The 18,522-nt window shown below is 39.2% G+C and overlaps 2 protein-coding genes across 3 annotated transcripts in view; both read left to right on the top strand.

Annotated features, from left to right (window-relative positions):
• LOC139744568 (uncharacterized) overlaps positions 1–2,612 on the top strand; it is a 28,370-nt gene extending 25,758 nt beyond the window's left edge. For both annotated transcript variants that reach the window (XM_071655001.1, XM_071655000.1), the window contains exon 3: positions 887–2,612. In XM_071655001.1, coding sequence (XP_071511102.1) covers positions 887–1,071 — 185 coding nt within the window. In that variant the 3' untranslated portion in view covers positions 1,072–2,612. The remainder of the gene's footprint in view (positions 1–886) is intronic.
• Positions 1,174–15,980, top strand: LOC139744553 (uncharacterized). Its single transcript, XM_071654988.1, has 7 exons — positions 1,174–1,315; positions 7,139–7,214; positions 8,599–8,722; positions 10,144–10,242; positions 11,023–11,256; positions 13,815–13,923; positions 15,745–15,980. Exons 1-7 carry the CDS (start codon positions 1,174–1,176, stop codon positions 15,978–15,980), a joined length of 1,020 nt encoding a protein of 339 aa, XP_071511089.1.
• Positions 15,981–18,522: the final 2,542 nt, after the last annotated feature.

The following is an 18,522-nucleotide window of genomic DNA, read 5'->3' as shown; positions in this document are numbered from 1 at the left end:
ATGTCTACTTCTACTGTCTTTTTTTAAAGATAGCACACAGGAAGGAAATATTTCTCTTAATTGTGTTCAACTTATACGAATATTCTGTATTCAACTTATACGAATATTCTGCATGTTTATTCGTACAGTGTTAGCAGTTTAGATAACTGTTCCTGGAAATTAATAAATATCATTTACCAGATACTCGCGTGGTCTATGTGAGTGTGTGCATTTGTGTTTAGGGGAACGATTGTGTAGAATAGTTTGGTATACTTTTGAGTGGTACGCAAGAGCCTCATAAGCTTACCCACATTGTGCTGCGTGCCATAGTCCCAACAGCATTTGAAAATAACTAGTCCATGTGGTAGTCTGCAGTATAGGTCAAATTGTCATGTCTGAAATTTTACTTGTCACTGTCTCCAATGACGAATAATCGAGCTGTCATCTGGTTGGAGCTTTCTAAGAAACAAACAGACAAAGGTCATGGATAACGACAGCCTAACCTAACTAAGTAAACGATATGGCATCGTTTGTAATGACAGACAACCGTTTATATATAAAAACGCAGAGAAGACAAACACGGGAAGAGAGAGGGGGAGATGCGGGTATATTGTGCGCGTAAGAAAGGAAAAGGGAATTATAACACTGGAATTGACGGATGAAGGTCATGGGTCATCCACTAATATAAACATTTTCTCCAATTGTTTTGGCAGCTGATTTTCATCGTTTTTGCTGACGATTAGATTCATGTTATTGATACATGTTTGACTTGCGGAAGATGACATTATTATCGGGATGGTGTACATTCTGTCGATCATCAGAGCACATCTTCTGTAGTTCAATCTACGCATTTGTCTTTCGATGAACTTTATCATCAATACATACTTTTCTTCTTCTATAACCACAGGTCTATTCCTTGCGATGGTGGGCGGTCCTAAGAGCGTCGTCCTCCTCCTCATTGGTCTCGGCTGTATCTTCATCCCCCTCCTCCTCTTCCTCCTCGTGTGTCTGCTCATGAGATGTCGGCGGAAGTACACACGGGCCACTCGTCACGTGCGAATGAGCGAGTCGACGGCTCCAGCTAACGTGTAGCAAGGGGTGGGCCGCCTCACCCCTGAGGTACACATATATTGACACGATCAGGATGTGATACCCAGTTTGTTTCCTGTCTCTTTGAATACAACGCAAAGAGATATGCATCTCCAGACTGACGATACAGGAGAGGTAGTCGACTCCGCCATTTCCCTCGACCTTCCCGTAGATGCATTTAGGAACGGATGTCGGCACGAATGTTTTGTCGGAGCTTTAAGAAGACCTTCATACCGGCTGCGTCAACGTAGGAAGACGATGGCAGTGTGTTGATGAGGCGCAAATCCGGAGATCCCCCAATGTGAGCAAATGTGTTTTGTAAAACGTCACTAGATGAGTTCCACGTTTGTCTGTGGCTGTCAAGCAAAGTAAACAGATCACTGAGAGAGAGAGAGAAAGACAACGATCCACATAGAGAACAATCTACCACTGAGATGTTGCATTACAGAAGCAACCCTGTCACACATGAATTCTGAAAGATGATCTTTGACTTGTGCAAAGACTAAAAAAAACTTTGTTATTCAAACTGTAGGATACCCTGTTGACCATGACGATAAGTACTTCAATTGAAACGGAAGATAACCGTGAATACTTATATGTGTTACCATGTAGTTGTTGCCAGAGACAGATGAGCACTATGATAACAGGACATTCCAACGTAACGTTTGGAAGGAATCGACTTGCGCTTACGACGGAATTGTGTTCTGTCAGTGTCTTACAGAGACAGCAACGTTTATAGAAGACGGTGTCTCATTTTATTAATATATCCAGGAAAGCAGTCATTATTTTGCACGGGCCATGTTTAAAAGCTGAAGGTCCGATGGATTTGTACAGGGTATATGAATGTATCGATATCTCTGCAGTGAGAGTTGACATAATATAAAATCCGTTTCTTTGCAGACATCGAATTAGATCTGACTGCCCGTTGTAATTTTAACATCTATCGAGATAGCTGTTGCAACCGGCTACTCCGAGGCATATGACAGTTTGCAGGGATTGTACAAACATGGGGTATTCGAACACTCGGAGTGAATAATGGTGCATTCATAAGCAAGAGAGTGACAGTAAAACGTTTTAAAAGACGTTAAAAAACAACCCGATAACTTATCGATGATCGGAGAGGATGATATGTGTTTCACCTGCGCCAAACTCATCACATTACGCCAAAGGTTGTTGATAGGGGACAGCTTGTTTTGGGAAGATGAGAATTCTGCTTTGGGCATTATGTGCAGCGGATTCCGCATTCAGGATTTTTTTTTTCTTTTGACACAACAGGAATTACGAGTGCAAAAATCAGAAGTTGAACCTGAATTCATACACACACAAAACAACAACAAAGACATACAGACACGAAGCAGAGAACAAGAAGGGGAAAATAAAATAAATGGCCTTATATCTGACTGAGAAGGTAAAATAATCCACATGATTGGCAAATTCGTATTTTCGAGAAAGTCACATTCTGTTTTCTTGCAAACGGACAGATGAAGCATGGTCCAGAGAACACTTGATAAGAAAAAGAACACAGGAAACCATAGCTATCCATGGTCTTTTGTTCTTTTTCTTTTCTGTGAGGTTCATGGTTCATGGTTCAATTGGTGAGTACACACCCAAACAAAATAGGGAACAATGACGACGTCAAGACCAATGTATCATAGAAGAATTAGATGGGGCACATTATGGAGTCTATGTGTATCCATATATACAAAATATTCTTATCTCTGTAGGTGTTTTAAAGCCGTTGCCCTAGAGGTACCTCATCAGAAATTCTTGATTTATAGGCTTTGAAATTCAGCTCGTTGAATAGACTGAACCGACTTAACCAATCACCCATTATCTTTTGGAGAACCCCGAAGGGCCATTTCTTTATATCCACTTCAAACACTTTGTATTCAGTGTCTTATCTTTGAAATCACCATTGTATTTATGTATAAGATCATCATGCGCCACCATGTCACTAGTCAGATTTTGAGGGCTTCTGAACAAACTAAAGAAAACTTATCCCAACAAATCAATAGGTAAAAAGGCAGATTGTCGTCCAGTGGTTTTTACATACGACAATGCGACCATGTAAGTCTGAAATAGAATATGAAACAAGTTCATTGTGTTACAACTTATAAACAAGCGTCCATTTTGTACAATTCTGACTTCATAGTTATCGGAACAGACAAGTACAGAAGTACAAGAACAGACAAGCTGGCTTTCAATGAACTTTGGTAAGGGGTAAATGGTCGCGGCTGTTGAACCGTCACCTTGCAATCTTAGTTACGAACTGATAGCTACATTCGACTGACTGACTGAAATGTTTATCAATGCGAGGCATGAGTTCCTAAAGTGCAATGAGTAAGATATTTAAAAAAAGTTATATTTTGCGTGTTTAAACGTATTTATTATGAATAACGTTCTATAATGCTTCTTCTTGCATGTAATTTATGATTAGCATTTTGGTCAGTTTCGCGACCTATGGTTTTTCATAATTTGTCTTGATCTTATAATGCAGTTTTAACCAATCATTTCAACGAAAGGGCATTTCCTTTAGAATGTTTTGTGGCTGAATCACGATATGCTCTGCCTCGTCTGTGTCTGGATCTGCAATGATCGTTTGTAAATACACCTGGTGTATATATATGCAGTTTGGAGCTGTACTATTATTTATGCGACCATTATGGTTACTTGTGTATTTAAAGCGATCGTCACGACACAAACCGTGCCTGAATTAAATGCTGGTTGGGAAATTGTGGTAGGGCCTACATTTTTAGATTACAAGTGAGTCATTTTAGAAGCCAAATACCTTTTTTTTTTCGCTCACGTCTATTTCCAAGGATATTGTGCAATCGCTTACAATGATGTACATAGTCACTTAACAGTGATTATCACGAAATATGTCATGGTGTTTTATAATCATTATCGGAACATCAGCTCTATACTTATCGATGTAAATTGTTCGAATTTAAGGATTGGTTATCGTGTATATTCAAGCCATGTAGAAATAGTATTTTGTCTAACACAAGCCAATATTATAGTTTATACCAGCGATTTGTACGATTGGCCAGTCAAGGTATACGATAGAGTTTAAGCGTGTATTGATGCAGAAAACATTGATTGAGAAACTTGAGCTTATCAAAGCATCATCGCGGAAATCTTGTCTATGTGATTCTTCCTGTTGGAGAATCCCTTAATTAACACAAACAGAACAGTTCGCTTTCTTCACAGTCATGGCTCCATCTTGTATTCCATACCATGTACCGTCAGGATTAAACAATTTTTATAATAATGATAAGAGAGTATAAATTATAATTATAAACATGCAGACATAACGGAGAATCCCCATAAAACCACAGCTATGGACGATCGCTTCTTATTCAATTTACGGTTATCACTTATCAAGGCTTGGTTTTGACGGGACAACTTCAGGAAGTGATTGATTACTGATTATTGATGTTTTTATGACGCATAGATTACAAAGTTTACTGAAATGCAATCCCAGGGATCACTCAAGTCTGTAGTAAGTAATAGCATACCGTCAAGTGGTGGACAGAATAACCGTTGCGCCCTGAGAATGCGCATGTGTAGAGTCGTTTATGATTATCCATTCGTTATCTTCGATCTTGAAACACATTCCCTTGACCACTTTTCAACAACAAAAAAGAAAAAGAAAATAACGAAAGGGAGGTAAAACAAGCAAAAAAAATTACCTTAATCATGCTGCTTTTAAGGTGTTTAGAGCGTAATTGTAATTGTACATTCCCATTAAAGATCGCATTCCTTTTAATGCATCATGAAATGGTCTCAACCAGAAACTGATATTTTGTGTCTAATGCCATCACGAACTATCCAGAATTATCTTAATCATATGGAGTATACATTTCAGTGTAATTCAGACTTGAGTCTTGTTTCCGTTCGGCTATCTATATTGTGATATATTGTTGTGACATGTTTTAACAGTGTAATTACGATGCTAATTGCCATGCCAAATTTGTTACCGCCAACGATTCATAATGATGATTAATCATATTTCTCTATGCAAATTGTGTTTTTAGTGATGTGATGCTCAGCTGTTAGTACTTTTGAAGCACTATCAAATGCTCTGAGAAAGCCGATGTGGGATTGAGTCTACAAGTATTATGAGAAACAGATGCAGTATTTGCTACCTTTCTCTTTGCAAGCAGATATACTGGTCTTTTTTTTTTTTTTGGTCATTGTAAATGACGATCAGGGTCGGAAATAGTGAGCATGGAATTATAACATAACAAAGTACTGATTAAGTTGTAAAGAATGCTGAAAATAAGCATGAATAAACCAACAATGGCAAGATTGAGCTACATCACACGGTGTTCTCATGACGCATCACTGAAGAATGATAATGTTCCTACATGTATCTCTACCGCTGAATAACGCTTCAAGTAGAACTTAGTGTTTATTTCTTCGTTTGGTGGATGTTTGTCGTAATATTCTGTACAGCTTCGGGATTTTTGTAGTGAACTGGGTAGGGGGAGAATTCATCAAGAGTTTTGTCAGATTTTTTTTTGTGACAAACTGTTTTAAGCTACCGAAACCCTTGCATATAATTGGCTGAGAGTGAATTTGTCAGAAATAATAATAATAATTAAAAAAACGATCTGACAAAAACAGTAAAGCTTGATGAAATGCCCCCCCCCCCGTACACTCCTTCTTTGTTGGTAAGTGCAAACATGACGTAAGCATTCTACCAAGTGATTTAGAGAGTCTTGCTCTATCGGTGCCTTCATGTACAAGGATATTCTACTCGTCTGCCCGTCTCTTGGAATTGGTTACGTTACTGTAATCTATCAATGTTGCTTCATGATACCTATCATTGTCATTATCTCACCATAGGCCTGCATCTCACATCCAATGCTCTTCAACATTCCGCTGTCTATACTTCCTGCATTCTTTTGCATTCCATATTCCTACCAACAAGGAAGAAAGAAACCACTGTCACAAGAAAATATGGTTACCAATGAAAGCAAGTACAGTGATTAGAGTCTATTTGAGATTAATCAACACGAGTCAAATGCCTTGTGATATATGACGACCAAGAGGGAAATATCCATATACAGTTACGTAAACAAAAAACAACCACATTATAGTTAAAGACCGCGACAAATCAAAAGACAAACAAACAAACAAACAAACAAACAAATCTAACCGGCGAGGAAACACATATGAGAGCAGAGTAAAAAACTAGAGCAACAGGCAAACAACAACAACAAAACAAAAACACCAGAAAAAGAAGAAAAGAAAAAAGAAAGAGAATGAGAGAGAGAGAGAGAGAGAGAGAGAGAGAGAGAGCGAGAAAGAGTTTGACGGGAGTTCGAAGTGGTAGGTACCGTGGTAGGGATCAGAGGGGTGAGGGGAGAATAAAATACTCAGTAAGAGGGAGTTAGAATTAACCCGAGAATGTGAGTGATCTTGATCTTTTCGAAAATGTGACGTCACAATCATCTGTGCGCATGTCTAGGCAGTGTGCAGAAATTCCTGAGTAAAGTAGGTCACAGTTCATCTTTTTCGAAAGCATGACGTCACAATCATCTGTGCGCATGGCTAGGTAGTGTGCAGGAGAGCCATGTATGAACAAGTATTTTTTTCCTGAATGTAGGTCCAATAGGTTCCCAGTTAGCCATCGATTTACGATATCTTACAAAGCCATCCATCGCAATTCTGCACAATGCTATGGTACCGAAATCGGTTTTACTTTATTGTCATTACCATTCGCAAATGTGCACTTTGCCTCTGGTTGAGGTGCGAGTCCTGGGGAGGGAGTAGACTCTACGGCCGCAGTGCAGACTGTAAAGTGGGACACAGGTCACGCTGCTGCGCGCTAATGACGTCATAATTTCCTGTGCGCAAAGTCATTGACAAGACGAAGCGCGTTGGCACAGGATCAAGATGCCACCGTGCTTATTACACTTCATCGCCTAGCAATGAACACATAAAACGGCAATACTAACGCAAGAGCTACACACCACCAATATAACAAGAAACAGAAAATGAAAGATGAATTTTCCTAGGCTTCCAGTTTTGGGCCTTACTACTCTCGCTTTTTTGCACCCAGTGGCAGATTACTTCGAAATTGGCTGGGGACAGGACAACTACGACATAAGCACTCGAACTGTTGAACAAGAGATGTGGTAAGGACAACACTGATAATTTGGTAGAACTTCATACTGCGTCAGTTCCCGGCGTGATAAGCATTGCAATAATATTTATGGATGAGATTCCTCTACCTAGACCATGTACAGAATGATCAGGCGAATTATAGGGATTATCTTATGGAATAGCTCAATACTGAGTAGGTTACCATTTGGTCCAATTCTCTTTACAAATACATTTCCGTGCTTAGCTTCTGCTTACTAATATTCGCCTGTAACTATTTTCTAGTCACTGTGCACACGTCCGGTGCTTTAAATTTGTCGTGCATACCGGTAGGCCTACACGTATGCATGATGTCGAAACCATGCAGACATTTAGGAATTTCTTTGCGTGTGCTGTGAAAAATGCTATGATAGTAAAAATAAGTCAAGACTTCTATTACATCTTTGTTTTAAATCCATTCGGTCCTAAAGTAAAGCACTTACTCTAGTTCCCTCTATAGTATTCTTGACTAGAATATGCAAAACGTTGCAGGCTTACATAGCATAGGAAAACATATAACTGAGTAGTTAGTGTAATACATTGGATTCAGTTATTGGACGATTTTTGCTCATGCGGTTAAATTTGCCCATACTTGTAGGTACTTAAAACAGCATCTTTGATTTTCTGGGCTGTGACATTACGTATTGGTCACTCTGGGTATTTTGATGCATTTTTATTTAGTGTTCATCTCTGATGCAAATGAACTGTTTATTTTGCCAATATTTGACATCTTGCGTGAGACGCAAAAACTGAACTTATGTATAGTTACAACATCTAAACGCACTCACTCAAGCAGTTGTCCAGAAAGGGGCCCTTGCCTTTTAGCCCCCATCCCTTTCTAAGGGGGGGGGGGGGGGAGGACAGAAGAGTGAATATATGGCATATATCATCTACCTCCGATATGAACGTATGTGTACATGCACGCACCATAAAAGATACATATGAAGAGTTTGTTTGCAAAAACCGATAAGTCCATTTTTGAAGATTTTGAAGTACGGTCTCTGTCATAAAGTACAAAATAATACCTTTTAAATGATATATTGGTCACTACATAAAAAGGTAAATTTTTAAAGTTATGGTCACAAGAAGCAAAAATTTTCTTATCATTCTCTTTATTTTTCTTAACCTTTAATCGCAAATATCTCCATTTGGCAAATATGGACTTATCGGTTTTTGCAAACAAACTCTTCATATATACGCATACACCCATATAATTGTAACATAAATTCCAGGGTAATGCAAAATAACTTTCTTTCCTAACCTCCTATCATCAGTATGAGAGTATACGATGTAAAATGCAAAATAAATGTTCAACTCTGGGTGAAAGGAAGGCTTGGAAAATGGGTAAATAAGTGGTACACTTTTGTTGTCACTAACAAGCGCCAACGTGTATCAGAACGGAGTGCTGTTTGGCCTTTGGGCAGCTGGGGTCGCTATCTCCGTGGGTCGTCTGCTAACTTACATCATTGTAGGGGATCGGGCACGAAAGGACGTCCAAACACAGGTACGAGTTGAAAGGACCAAGAAAACACATCAACACACATAAATATAGATACACACACATACACTACATAAACGCACGCAACACATACAAACGAACAAAAACGATATTTCAATAAGGTGATACTATCATAAAATCATATTCTATGGCTCGATATTCCTATCGGGCTCTCTGCTTTGAATGTTGAAACTCGACTCTCTAAAGGTTTACGTGAAGAGACCACACGATTTTGTAAAATGCACGTTGTATTTTTTTCTTATGTTTTGTATTCTGCGATACTCAACGAATATAGGACCTAAATGCAACTCAGTCTTCTTTTTTCGTGTTGAAATTATTTCTAAACTCAATAGAATGCGCCTCAGCAGAATTAATATAAGACCTTTGCACGTAGTCTTCAAGCAAGAATAAATGACAGTATTCAATATATCTCTAATTCATCATGCACAAATCAAGCTTCAGAATTAAAGTAATTTTGTGATTGTTCAAAGACGCAATAGTCTTCTGTCTGAGCGAAATATCAGTTTAAGATGTCAAAGGTTTTGTCAGCGTGAAGTCCCTATAGCCACACTTAAAACCATGATTCCTGATTGATATACCCGTAAAACCATGACAGTCACTTGAGGCCGGTAGAATGCCGAGATATTGGGACCATTCCTATCTCAAATCTCTGCAGTCGTTGCAACAGGGCACAAGTGTCTATATGACATCGCAGTTCAGTATTTCCAACATTTCCCATCTAGCATCGAAATGTTAGTTTCAGATATGAGGGTTAATCTTCCTTAACCCTCTCATCCGACTATCGTTCCGCCTTGAGCTCATTTTGTCATTGTTTCTTAATGTTTGCTATCCCATTCGAGGGTCTGTTCATCTAGGCAAAGCGTATACTTTAGTATTTAAAGCTTGTGCAGGCCTCTGGCAGATTTTTAAATTTCCTTCCAGAATGTCACATTCCTAAAAGCTATTAAAAAACAAACAAACAAACAAACACACACACACACACAAAAAAAAAAAACAGAACAAAAACCAGAACAAAAAACAAACAAACAAAACAAACAAAACAAAACCCAGACTGAGCTATCTGTATAGCAATTGTGTTTTGGAACCGTTGGTGATATCGTATTCATGGATACATAATAACGGTATGTCTTGTCTGTTGATGTTGAAAAGAGACATCTACAGAATGATTGGGGCCTAACACAATAATTTCTGAATGTCTGAAAATTCTGAAAAAAAAAAGGGGGGGGGGAGGGGCAAAGTTAGATAAAGTTGATTTGAAGGGAAAACATGGTCATGACGAAAATGAAATTCTGCACATCCTCACACGTAATTTTCGATGAGATCCTTTACTCTTGATTTTTGTAATGGAATATGATTTTGCATTCTGTCTCAGAATAAAGAATTTTTGTCTGTCTTTTACATTTCAGACTGATGACATAGTTAAGGAGCAGTGTGAGGTGCCAGTGGAAATAGAGCATGGGGTGCAGGAAGAAGTAGAAAAGATACCGCTTGAAGAAGACGATAAGGTTTGTGATACATGTACTTTCAGTGTCGAGAGGGGGCTTGCGCCATAACGTGCGATTAAAAGATAACAAATCTTGACAGATCTTAATGAGGAGTTTGTTGCTTCAATTTGCAATTACTCATATGCCTCACAGTTATCCCAAAGGACTTAATTACGAAATTCAACAAGGGAGATCTTGTCCATTATAGTGTCCCGTCTTTTTGTTGTTGTTCTTATGAGGAGCACGGTTAGAATAACTGGGAACACTTCAATCACTCACCATATATTACGGATATAAAAGTGTATCATTAGACGCTGACTGGCCGCTGATATTGACGACCTCATCAATATGCCCAAGAATTTTACCTAATCCCCTCCCCTAATTCTTCTCCTCACTACTGCTGAAACATATTAGATAAGATATTATCAGAAGTAATGTCAGTGAACTGCCTCGTGAAAATTACGAAAGCCATACCAATTTCCTCGTTACATGATCATGACAGCTGTCATGCCTGATCAAGTGTGAAACGAGATCCTCGTTTCCCCTCCAGAAATATGACACCTACATGCATATGTTATGTTCCCTGCAGTATGATATACAATACGATTGCGGTGAAGTGTCTGTGAAATTAAGAACTGTTTAGAATACGTCTGTCATTGAAGTAATATGCTTTGTATATTTTAGACAAAATGCAAGAACTAAAAAGGGAGCGGAGCATAACCGGCTTTGACAAATGTTTGGAGCATGATTTGTAACAACGTATATAAACATTATCTGCTTCATTTATCATACGCTTAATAGACTTCAGAATCAAACGCAGAGAAGGATGAATCAGAAGATGAATCAGTTGCCTCGCGTCAGAATATTGTCGATGCACCAACAATGGACAAAGAAGAAACAAAAGAGCTCAAGTCCAAGACTTTGTCACCGGAGATCAAGGCTGATCTTGATGAGAAGAGAGACGACGAGACTTTGACTGACGACAAAAGAATCTCCGTCTACAAACTTCCCGCCATTAAGAAACACCACTTTCTGGTAAGTGTTAACCAAAAAAGTCAGAATCAAATCCATTGGTGGTGCTGCATGAGTATGACCTCGGTGGAGCTTGAAGAGAAAAATAACTCAACAGAGCCGAAAGACAGAATAAGTAAATGAAGAATAGACATACTTCGGGGGCGAAAAAATGGCGAAGCATATCATATCCGTGAAAATGTAAGGAAGATTGAGTAATCCCTTCAATAGTTGTGGCTTCTTAAAATTTGGGTTCATTTCATGTACCATCCTACTTGAAGATGGGAGGTCATACAACAATTTGTGATTTCACACCAGGGAAAAAAATACAATCTATATACATAGACATGTTGGGAAAAGAAGAAGAAGAAGACCAAAATAGAACTACATAAAATATGGTTTGCCAACATCAGGCCTCAAGAGAGCATTTGATCTAACTCTTCCAACCTATGGAGAATAAATCTCATTGACAAATCTAGACGCCGTCTAGTTTCCATTTCAAAAGAAAAAAAAAGAGAAGTTGAAAAATTATTTCCTAGTTTTTTTCCCAACATCTTTCTGGAATGTGCAGAGTTTCCCTCTATTCAAATATCTTTTCTCTTGAATAGATTGTCTGCTTATGTTTCTAGTTTCACTGTGCATGTCTGCTCTTTGACAATCACTAAACCAACATTGAAGTCTGAGGGAAAAAAATATCTCTTTAAAGTTTTACTTTCTGCGATGCTGATCTAGCTACGCGTGTAGCAATTCTAAAGTTTAGATTTCTGATCAAATTTCAGCGATTTATGAAACTTGCATTGTCTGTACCCTTCGGCAGTCAGGTACGCCACGTCACATGGACGGTGTCATTTTTGTTATCTCACGTCGGAAAGCTTAATGGCCTCCATTGTTCAATAGGAAAAGTGAAAACAGGCTATGGACAAAGTGTGTATTTTCATCTCAAAGGAGATTCGTTTATCAAATAACATCACTTATACAGTTCATCTGCGGTGAATTTGCAGAACGGTGAGCCCGGAGTCTTATCTCTCGCGGAAAATGATTCTAAAACAATGATTCTGCATGATCTTCTAACAGTGTTGATTTTATGGGGAACCGTCTGTCAAATGCATTTGATCCTTAATGCCCGTCTTTCTTGGTTTGAATTATATAATGCTCAGGAGCAAGGGAATGGATAACAATCAGTACATCGTACGTTTACAGTGAGAATGCGTTGGACTGCTATTAATATGTCACAGAGCTACCAAGTCTCACGCATTCTTCGTGAGACTCAAGCATTTAGGGTCCGTCTCACGATCTCACGCATGGCACCCATTTTTCTCACGCATCGGGAGCATATAACTTAAAGGATTAAAGTGAGAGTTGCAATTGAAGGCATATTTTCCGTTTGTCTTTCAAAATAAGCAAAAAAATAGTCACTTAAGTATGCACCAGCTTGCACCATTGAGAGCTAAAAATTGAAAAAGCTCCCTACCGTAGGAGGGCGGACACCCCCCCCCCCCTCTCACACCCTCCCCTCGCTCAGTCGCTTCGCTCCCTCGCTCACGCACTACGCCGAGTCATGAAAATCTCACTCATAATTTTTTTTTTTTTTTTTAAATTGGCATCTATGTGTCCACTGAAATTTCGTTAAATCGTTAATCCATCGTATGAATAGAGCGATGTGGAACCCGTATATACAAATGTACTGGCTCTAAGTTTCTTTCTCGGATTATAGTGTCGTGTCATGGACCTCCTTGTAACTCCCGATGCATTACAATAGAGATCTGTTGGAATCAGATTTAGCCCTCGACATGGTCATCGACAGTAATGAACCATGACCATCCCTTGTCTTGACTTCAGATAGATTCTATCAATTTGTTTCGACATAATTATAGTACATGTAATGTATAATGTTTTGGAGTATTAATAGTCCGCATTCGTTTGAATTTACCTTCTACACATGATTGTCATTATGTTAGCCTCAAGTTAAGGCACAACACAAGCTCGATAAAATCCACTTGTTTATTTCTTTGGTGTTTGGCTTTGCGTTTTTAGTTTTGTCCTTTCCCCTTACACCCCCCCCCCCCCATCACCAAAACATATACAATAAGAACGACATTTACAATGTATACAATACATAAGTGTGGGGGACCAAATAAAGTACAAAAGGCTTGTTTGTAAAAAGGCCCATATAAAAATATACAATTCCCTGCGTGAGTAACGATTCGTGAAATATTCAATATCCTCTCTTCGAGTGAGAAAAGGAAGAGATGGCGTCAAAACAAAGATGTTGACGTCATTGATAGCAGATCAAAGCGAAAAAGTGAGAAGCGCGGAGGGGGGGGGGGGGGGGGGGGCAGCTTCACCGTGACAGCGTGAGCATTATACCAATTTGTTCCACACATCGCAATTATTGTAATTAGTATGCATGGTGTATTTCTTTGCTGTCACAGTTTCATTTTACTTCATTTGTTGTTTTTGCATGGCACAATAAAATCAGCAAATCACTTTCGAAAACAAACACATTGATTTACCATTAATCGTGGCTTCGTGAGTTGACGGCAGAATGCGTGAGTAATATAAAGGTGATTACATCATTTCAGGTGCGACAGGATGGGATGCGGGTCCTCCGACAAGCCGTGCAAGGCGACTTCAGTCTGGAGAAAGTCTCCCTCGAAGGCATCCGAAACTTTCTCTTTATCGTCGCTAAAGGTACGACACACGTCCGCATATAAAGTTGCCGTGGGAATTTAACTCTCTGTTTACCTGCTCACAGATTTGTATGTGAAATTTGTGAAAATTTGACGTATTGGCACAGAAAAAGTCACTGTATGCTACACGAGTACTACAACCCTATCTTTGTTAGAGATTTCGTGCTACACGAGTGCTACACCCCTGTGTCAGAGATTTTGTGGATGCATCGAGATAAAGTGGGTAAAAAGGCTTCTTTAACAGAAGGGGGGGGGGGGCGGCATTTCATCAGGTGTTTTGTCAGTGACTCTTCACTGACAAATATGCTCTCAGCCAATCTGAAGCAAGGATTTCCTTAGCTTAACCCTAATCAGGCTGGAGGGGGGGGGGGGGGGGGGGGGCGGAATCCGCCCCCCCTCGACGTTTCGCGCTATATCTTCGCAACGCGATAAGCTCCCGCCGCGATGTTTCATGACTTTTTTCTTTCAAGTATCGCGCAACTTTTGAGACCCAAATTGTTGCGCCCGCGCGTACCGTTTTGACGCGACGCCCGTTCGAAAAAAATTTGTCAACCCCAAAATTGCTCCAAAACGTGATTTTGTGTACAAATCCAATGCAAATTGTGTTTTTTCAATTAATTCACATAAAAATTCATATCTTCACTTAGAATGGCCGAAATTAATTTATTTTAGCATAATAATGCTTCGAAAAATGTCTGTGACAAATTTTGGCCAAAAAACAAACAAAAACAAAAGGTCAAAAAACAAAGTACATAAGAAATTACAAAAACAATAAAATACATAAGAAATTGAATTCGATACAGATTTTTTTTTATCCTATGTCTCAGAAGAATGATACAAGAAACATTTTTAAAAAGAAATTAGCTTAATTGGAGCATTAATAAGTGATTTAGAGCCCAAAACTGATTTTATGCATAAATTACAATAATTAATTAATATAAAATATAAGAAAAAATTTTCGGAGAAAGCAACCATACATTTTGATAGAATACGTCGCGGGCGTCGCATGTGCCGATTTTCGGCGCGATCGCGCGTTCCATAGGCGAGATCTGACCCCCCCCCCCCCCCCCCCCCCCCCCCCGGCCCCCCAGATAGCATAGCCAAAAAAGCCCAGCCTGATTAGGGTTAAAACAGTAGTTAGTGATCGACAAGTTTCATGAAACGCTGCCAAGATTGTGGGTCCAAGCCTTCTGATGCCTGCTAATCACAATTCCCCTCTTCATCTCGTCATAGTAGAACAGCCACGTGGCAATGATATCGTAAAGACAATAGCATGGAATCTGGGGAAACACTGCTTGTACTGAAGAGGCTACGCTGGGTAAGAAAATCCGACAACACCGAGATGATGGAAATTTCGAGTTTCCGTTTCCTCTCTCGGCCTCTCAGTAATCTCCCATTGCAACACTTAAACGGCACCCAGCACACCGTGTGACATGTCTTCCATCAAAATCTATGCATGGCTAACCAAGAAGGCACTTTCTGGTGTAGCTGACACAGGAAAAGCGGGTCGAATCGATCACTAATCTCAATGCGGGCAGTAATTCACAAACGGGACTCAAATATCAGATATGTATACTTGTGTGAAATCTTGATAATAGCAACATTTTTATCCATAAGGGTTCTGCCTCGTAACAGCAGAGAACTGTATACACGTACTTACATAGGGAAACAGTTTATTTCCGAAATCAGTCAACGTTTGGGATGTGAATGTATAGAGGAGGTTAGATATTATGACGCGTAAGGAGTCTTCTTTTTGTTAATCGGGATCAAATGAGGCATGCCTTACAACATACGCCCTTTTATTTGCACATGCTCATATCAGGTTCTCCCTCCCAGCTTGCTGAGCTGGAAGCGAAGATCAAGGCTGACTACCGCTGGCTGACCCCCGTCAGGACACCGTCCAGGAAGTTGACAGGAGATCTACCGATCCAGGGTTCCCAGGTCACTACACTCCACGAAGCCACCCGCATCCCGGCCAGACCCCTGAGGAGAGCTCAAACGCCTGGCCTCACGCCTGGCCACATTTACAAAACTCCAAATCCAAATCCTCCAAACTAGATTTTTCAGCACAACTTTCACTATTTCCATCACATGCACCACACACAAACAACTTAGGCCTACCACAAAGTTTGCTAAAGCCACTCACACAACAGTGTTCAATATGCAAGAAAAAAAGAAAGAAAGAAAAGGGCATCTAACTGAATACATAATGGAGTAGACTTTCACTACAGCTGGTACTGCAGTATTAAATAACAGTAGCTGCAGAGTGTAGACATATGATAATGCACATGAAAATTGAAAGTACATGTATAAGCTTTTTTTTTCTTTTCTTTTTTGTTAGAATGCTCATCATGCTTCAATTTTCAAAGGACTTATTTTGCTGCAGTTGTGATTCTCAGATAGGCTCTACTTCCTTATTGACCTGCAAACACTTGAGGGTTCGAAAAATAACTCCGTGGGAGGTTTTCAATACTGGGATGATATTTCACACACCACACTGGTTTTGATAGAAGGGCTATGATTGTCAAGGATGTGTTACCGTGTACATCTCACACACCAATCATTTCTGTCATAAAATGTCTTCGGCGAAGAAACACAACAAACATTGCACACGTTGACACACTCGAAGACTAGCATCGTTCTGAACATCAACAGGAAATGAACGCTCGACTCGGAGTTAAGAGTTATCATCTTATGAAATGTATTCTTCGAGGAACTAAAAATCAGCCCTGCAATCCAAGTCTTAACACTTTCCGTCTTTCAGTCTTTTTATCATAATGATATTTTGCAAAATAAATCATCAACTCAAACAAACCTCTACTTGCGTGCTGAGAAACATTTGTACATGTACCATGTACTATATGCATAATGATGTATGCAATGACGGTAGCAGAAATGAAAAGTAGGAAGAGGTACATGTGTACTCACAGGTTGCTGAACTGGGAAGAGTTCGCTTTGGCAGACTCCTGTCAAACATCATTAAGTGATTGATTACCTGCTTGTCATCGGTACTTGCTCTCACATTTCTTAGTGTAACTCTCTGTACTGAGGATGATTACTTGCAATTACTTGTAATTAAATCATCAACTGAAACATGACTTTGTCATGCCAGTCAGACATGACAAAGAGCAAACATTATATCATATGCAGGCTCTTAGTTTGTCCAGAACATAGTTTGCCTTAACTTAATATTGAGATTAGTCTCACAATCAATGCTGACTTACTGCAGTACTGGGTCCAGGTCAACCAACTTGCTCTACATAGCTTCCTATGTAAATGGTACACTCCTGACACTGTGTGTACAATCAAGTCTGCATATGTACTGTTATGGCAGTGAACGCATATAGTTTGGTATTAGAAGAACGTCAAATATACACGTGTGAAAATACCACACACTTTCCTTACAAATCTTCAACATGACTAACAATATGGATTGAAGTTTGTTAAAAGGCCACATAAATCACATGAAAATATAGTACTATATATTCACAATGTAAGTAGAATTTCATTCTATCATACACTGTATTGATCAATTTCCATGTAATATACAATGAGTAGTACTGAGTGTCCCTTTAGTATGAAAACAACAACAACAACAAAGCAAATGGGGAGATACAACATGAACAAAGGGAAATCTGATAATGATGGACAAATGTAATCAGCCCTGATTGGCATAATGATACTTCTGGTGCATGGAGGTCCAAATTATAATCCTTGATACTACAACAATGGGGTAGTTATTGAAACAATGACAATGGTTGGTTGAATGAACTTTTGTCTGCTTTCTAGTAGAGCTGTTTTTCTTCTAACTCCAATGACTTTTATTCTATGCAATGCATGCACTTGTATCAATACTAATGATGCGCCTATTGAAAGAGACTCGAGAATGGTGAGTGCATTATCTGGCAAGTCCAGATCCTCCTTTGTAACCTCGCTACAATACATAACAGGGAATTCATTCTAGCAGTTGCACATGAGTGTTGTAGGCTAAGTGTAATTTACATTATTAGACAACATGAGTCTAGCAGGTTTCTGAATTGAGTGAACCTGGAATTAGGATGGGTTTGAAGAGTGGTGCATTTTGGGTGTGTAAAAGTATTCAGGTTTCAATACAGGACACATTCTCACACCTCTACAACTGCATCTAAACAAATCCAATTGATTCTAGACACATGTGGAACTTAACTGTATATCTACCCACTACACCTAGAATACCAGAGCTACCATAACATGATGGATACAAGCTTGCAGTCATACAAAAAAATGTATATAATTTGTATGAACGAACCTTTGCTCATAAAACCACATTTACTGTGGAATATAAGTGAATAAAACACATCTTTACAACAACATATAAACCAATTTAGAATATCACAAAATAGAGGTTTTAGCACTTCAGATTTTGTTAATTAAATCAGTGCAGATTACTCAGTCAAGTTGGAAAGGAGGTAGCCATTGCAATCAAGGCTCATTGCATCAAATGTAGAAGAAACAAATTTTGGTGGTTTGAAAAGTAAATATGGCACCCTTGTTACATTACGCATGCGGAAATGAAAATCATATAGACATCTACTACTGTATAAGTCTCAGTTCATAGGGC

This window comes from Diadema antillarum, unplaced genomic scaffold, assembly GCF_040938485.1.
Source record: "Diadema antillarum isolate AM-2024a unplaced genomic scaffold, OU_Dant_1.0 seq00001189_RagTag, whole genome shotgun sequence".
NCBI classification, from domain to species: domain Eukaryota; kingdom Metazoa; phylum Echinodermata; class Echinoidea; order Diadematoida; family Diadematidae; genus Diadema; species Diadema antillarum.
The sequence above is the reverse complement of the archived record's forward strand: the minus strand, read 5'-3'. Positions and strand labels throughout refer to the sequence as shown.